Below are 5,226 nucleotides of genomic sequence, written 5' to 3' on the forward strand. Positions count from 1 at the left end.
AGTATAAACATGAAGGGCGGGGAGAATTGGGGTTAGCGGTACGAGTATGTAATTAGAGAGTAAAAGCGATTAAGTGAGAGTATGTATAAATATATCTATATAAATATCTATATAAATATATAAAAAAAGACACAGATAGAAAGAGAAGAAATATATATATATATAGAAATATAAATATATTATATATTAAAAAAAACGAAAAGAAAGGAATTATCTTTGGGAGAATGGAAGTAAAAGAGAAGTAATATAAGACGGGATGCGACCGAGGCCGATTATTTCGGGTTGATGGTCTGAACCGGTTGTTGGTAAATCCATTTTGAGGGGGGGTAAGGTTTCAAAAGGGAAATTACATTCTATAATGATATATCGATAGAAAGAGATAGAGAAAGAAATAAGAATATATATATATAATATATGTCGTAAATATAAATATGTATATAGAGAGAGGAATATAGATCTATTATATATAGAGACGAGATAAAGAGTATAAAAAACGCGGCTGTAAAATTTTTTTTTTTTTTTCGGTGGGACGGGGGGCAACGTACCCGGTCGTGCTGCAAGCGCGTTGAGGACGTCTCTTGTAAAACTCCACTTCGTCCACCGTCCATACGGCGCCTTTCACGTTTTCGACTCGCATGAAACATTTGTGGAGAGACAGGTTGTGTCGCACTGCGTTCTATACAAAATAATACACAGACTAAATAAGCAACGCAAAAAACGAACGAAGCCAACTCAATCGCGAGGCCGGCTGTCGATCGGGGAACACGATTCGATGGCGTGTATTTTTTTTCTTTTTTCTTTTCTTTTTTTTTCTTTTTTCTTTTCTTTTCTTTTTTTTTTTTTTTTAAGTATAGGCGGCATTCCGTCATCCCCGGCGTCGGATGACGATGACAAGGACGAAGACGACGACGGAGACGACGACGACGACGACGACGACGATGACGACGATGATGACGATGACGACGACGACGACGATGATGACGACAACGACGACGACGACCATGACGGCGATGATGATGATGATGATGATAAAAACCGATACACGCTGAGATGAAACGAGGATGGATGAGATTTATATTCTGCCCGTCCCGAAGAAACATCGTGAGGATAAAAAGGTGGTATTTGCTTCACAGGATATTGTGAATCTTTCTCTGTTATCTTTGTGGACTCTTTTTTTTCCGATCTTTAGACAAGCTGTATCGTGTCTCTTGTAAAGAAGCATGTCTATAGACTTCAGGCTATCACTTTAACGTAACTCCCGTCGTAAAAATTTACAGACTTGAATATCGCGTCGATGAAAATAGAGTGGCGGGTAAAATGGAGAGAGAATTTAAAGTGGCAGCCTGATTTTGCAATCTCTAATTCGAAACCGGTCGAACAAAACAGAAAAGCAAAACCGAGAAACTGATTGAAGAGTGAATTAGTAGTAACATCGTGTGTGAGCAGCAAAGGATACCCGGCTATGGTCGCGCAATGACAAGGCCGTAATAGGACAATAACGAACCAAAACGATTAATCGAAAGATACACGGTATAATGTGGCATTCCTTTATCGTTAATGCACAGCTAGTCATCTAAGTCTAGGGGCAACGACAACAATCATACATGCCGCAGGGCCGTACAAAATTCCAAAAGAAGAAGTTAAAAAAAAAAAAAAGAAAAAAAAAGAAAAAGAAAAAATAAAAAGTAACGGAGAAAGAGAGAGAGAGAGAAAGAGAGAGAAAGAGAGAGAAAAAAAAAAAAGATAAAAGAAATTTAGGAAGATTTTTCGAAGAAGAAGGTCGCGACGTCGATGGTCACGACCTCCATCCAAATGGAAGAAGACGTGAAGATCCTTGGCCTGGTTGAATCTGGTCCTGCTCCCCTGTAGGATGGTGGCCGTTGAACCTGTGCTTGCATTTTTTCAAAAATTTTTCAGATACACATAACCATGCGAGGCGAAGCGTCATGGCAAACGTCGATTACTTCCACGCACACTCGCACACACGCAGAAAACACACGCGCGCGCGCACTCTTGCCAACAAGCGGATCGTATATATGATCGTATTACGATTTAACTGAGATCTATCGTGACATGATTTCAATCAGAAATCAAATTTTGCGGAGAGATCGCGTCTGGATTCGCGGTGGAAATGATTCGATGGAGATCTTCTTTGAAACGAAAGTTTTAATCACGAAAGCTTACTGAAAATATTGGATGGGATAGAATGTGATAGAAATCATCGTGATAGATGACAAATGAATCGCAATACGGGCGTAATATTCACATGTTACCGAATCTCCCCCTTTAAATCGGGAAAGCAACACAATTATCGTTACCAGCTCGTCTGCTCGGCACATCACTTAGCCTGTTAATTCAAATTAATACGTAAGATTATCTGAGATTCTTGAAAGCTCATCCTTTCTAGTTAAAACGCATTCAGCTTAATCTGCTCGTAAATGCAAATTGCACAACCAGTCATTTCATCTTTGTGACTTGCAATCAAACGTTGCATAACTCGAGCCACGCTGAGTTCATCCATTTAAAGGAGAAAATTATTTTAGATTTCCTAGATGCATGGTAGAGCGCGACCAATATATTTGCTATCGAATCCGAGAAGATATTTAAGATTCTACGCGCGGCTCACTTTAAATATGATATCGCGAAATCATTCGTTTTAAGACAAGATTGAAGACGTTCGATATTTAAATCGAGAAATGAAACACTCGTTTCGAGAGAACAGAATTGAACGATTGCTGTTATATATTCGTATCCGAAAATAATATCTTCTCAATTTGTTCTCAAAAACGAACTTCAAATTTGACACGACTCGTCGTACCTTCTTTCTTCTTTTTTTTCTTTTTCTTTTCTTTTTGTATCTTTTTATGTCCTGTGGTATTATAAGTTTTTTTCTTTTCTTTTTTTTTTTTCTTTTACTATAGTCAAGAGATATACCTTCCACGTTGCTGCGTTGCGCCGGAAGTAGCAGAATGTGTTCTGGAACCAGTTGTAGATCTCGTTCAAGGTCAACTGTTTATCCGGCGACTCGATGATCGACTATCAAACAAAAAGAAGAGGAAAAAATGCGCGCGATTTGATTAAGTGTTCGACAAATTGTAGGGGCGTTTATTAATATTATCCTCACCGGTTTCGAGACTTCCTTCGAAAATTAAATCGATTAAAAGGGACGCTTAATTTGTTCGAGATCTGAATTATGATCCGAAAATGTACGTATCGAATGGTTCACTCACCTGTCTAATTAATGATGCATATGTAAACGGCGGTCTGACGTCGGCATTCTTGTAAAATTCCCTATTTCGTTGAATTTCTGAAATTTTAAGAATCTTCGTTTGTTTCGTTTCTCAAAAATAATGGGAAGTATGAAAAAAAAAAAAAAAGAGAGAGAGAGACAATTAAGAGTTACGCGATGATGCTTTTACGCGATCGAGGGTAAAAGATCATCGACATCATCTCAGGATGGGTTGTTGCTCGGATATACGACTAACAAGCAATGTGCTAATGATTTAAAAAGCTTCGAGAATAATTATCCCGGGAAGCGAAAGTTTTAGAAAAGCCATTAAAAATGCTAAATATGTTCGCATTTTTGATTTTCATATCAAAATCGAGCCGCGATTATTTACACCATTTTCTTTTTTTAATTTTTTAGCGGTAAATTTATGATATAAAACTAATGAACAGACTGCGGATTTTTTTGCAAATAAATGATACAAATACAGGATGTTCGATTAGAAAAATTACGAAAAACCTATTTGATCAATCGAGCAAAAACAAAGATCTAATTATTTCGATCTTAAAATTAGATTAAAACGATATTGAAATTAGAAAAACTTTGAACCGTTATAACTCCGAAGATAGTTATTTCCGATGAACGAAAAACGAAGCGCGAAATCTTGCTCTTCAAAACACTTTTTTATTTATCTCGATACGATTTCCGGTTCCCGAGATATCGTCGCGTAAAGAAAAAGATAATTTTTAATTTCATTTATTACAATTCCTTATTGTTCTTATTGTTTGCTCGCATCTCGTCTCACTGACCTATCCCAAATTCTAGACAAGCGATTCCTGGAATCAAACGTAGCGTACAATTCTTAGAAGAACATACAAACACGCGTTTCCAGGAAAAAATGTAGGTCGCCCATTCATAATTTCTGTGCTACGAAAACTTTCGACTTCTTATATCTCGGCAATCTATCGAGATATCGGAATAAATTAAAAAGTGACTTCAATGGCACGGTTTTCTCTATTCTCTGAATGGATTTAAAGGATATATAATTTATCGTATTTTTTACTCGTGTAATAATCGTTTTAACTGTATAAAGATCCGCAGTCCATTAATGAAATAATAAAATTAATCGTGATGTCGTTTATACGGGATTAAAAGGAATCGTTACATTTCGTGATCACATGCCAAATGAAGCATATAACCGAGTAAAAAAAAAACTATATACGACATTCTTAAAACTAGATCAAAGAATAAGCGAAAAGCGATTAAATGTTTCAGAAACGTATAGAAACGAATACTTCTGGTTCATCCCTCTTTATAGAAAATTGGTGGGATCGAAGTATCCGATTCTCTATTCTATAGAAAGAAGAAGGGATGAAAGGGGGTGAAAGAGAGATAAAGTTGTCCAGCATGCAAAAGGGTGCACCCTTTAAGAAAATCCTTAAAGCCACCAAAGGAGCGTGGAAAGAAGGTTGACAGTACCTTGTTGGACGTCAAGGCCAGCACGCTCCAGCATGTAGGGCAGCCCTACACGGTGGGGAGGGCGGGCAGCACAAGAAATAAGGAAACAACAGAAGCATCGGTAAGAAAAAGGTTCGAACTGGCGTACGCTGAGAATTTATTAAATTTTCTTCAATTTTTTTTTCTTTTTTCTTTTTTTTTTACTAACTTTTTTTTTCTTACTTTCTCTTTAATTCCTTCTTATTTTTCACTTATTTCAACTTTGTATCTTTGTATTCTTTGCACCTTTCGCTCTCTATGTACCTATTAAATTTTTCCTACGTTGCCAACAAGGTGTCGAACACTGTAGCTCACGTGACATTGTTGCTACCGTGAATGAATCTGTGCGTGTGGTAGAATAGTTTTACGATAGGAGAAAAGGCACGAGAATCAAGAGAGGACCGTAAAGAGCATTTGCTACAGGATTTTCTTTTTGTCGGGATTTATTCGACGAGAACGAGCCGGGAAATGCTTTCTAAATTATTCTTTTCTTTTTTTTTTTT

General features: G+C 37.1%; 1 protein-coding gene across 28 annotated transcripts in view; it reads right to left on the reverse strand.

Annotated features, from left to right (window-relative positions):
* The window catches only part of LOC102675389 (forkhead box protein P1-like), a 237,169-nt gene that overhangs the window by 9,612 nt on the left and 222,331 nt on the right, over positions 1–5,226 (reverse strand). For 19 of the 28 annotated variants that reach the window (XR_420838.2, XR_004151832.1, XR_004151822.1 and 16 more), the window contains 2 exons: positions 3,231–3,307; positions 2,935–3,036 (listed from right to left, as the gene is read on the reverse strand). Coding sequence is in view for 1 of the 28 variants with exons in the window: in XM_031515158.1 (XP_031371018.1) it covers positions 546–676; positions 2,935–3,036; positions 3,231–3,307 (310 nt within the window). In the remaining 27 variants the exon portion in view is untranslated. Of the gene's footprint in view, positions 1–545; positions 677–2,934; positions 3,037–3,230; positions 3,308–4,705; positions 4,751–5,226 lie in introns of all 28 variants that reach the window. The other 9 variants (XR_420839.2, XR_004151827.1, XR_420840.2 and 6 more) reach the window with 3 other exon arrangements.

The sequence above is a fragment of the Apis dorsata genome, unplaced genomic scaffold (assembly GCF_000469605.1).
Source record: "Apis dorsata unplaced genomic scaffold, Apis dorsata 1.3 scaffold_58, whole genome shotgun sequence".
NCBI lineage: Eukaryota > Metazoa > Arthropoda > Insecta > Hymenoptera > Apidae > Apis > Apis dorsata.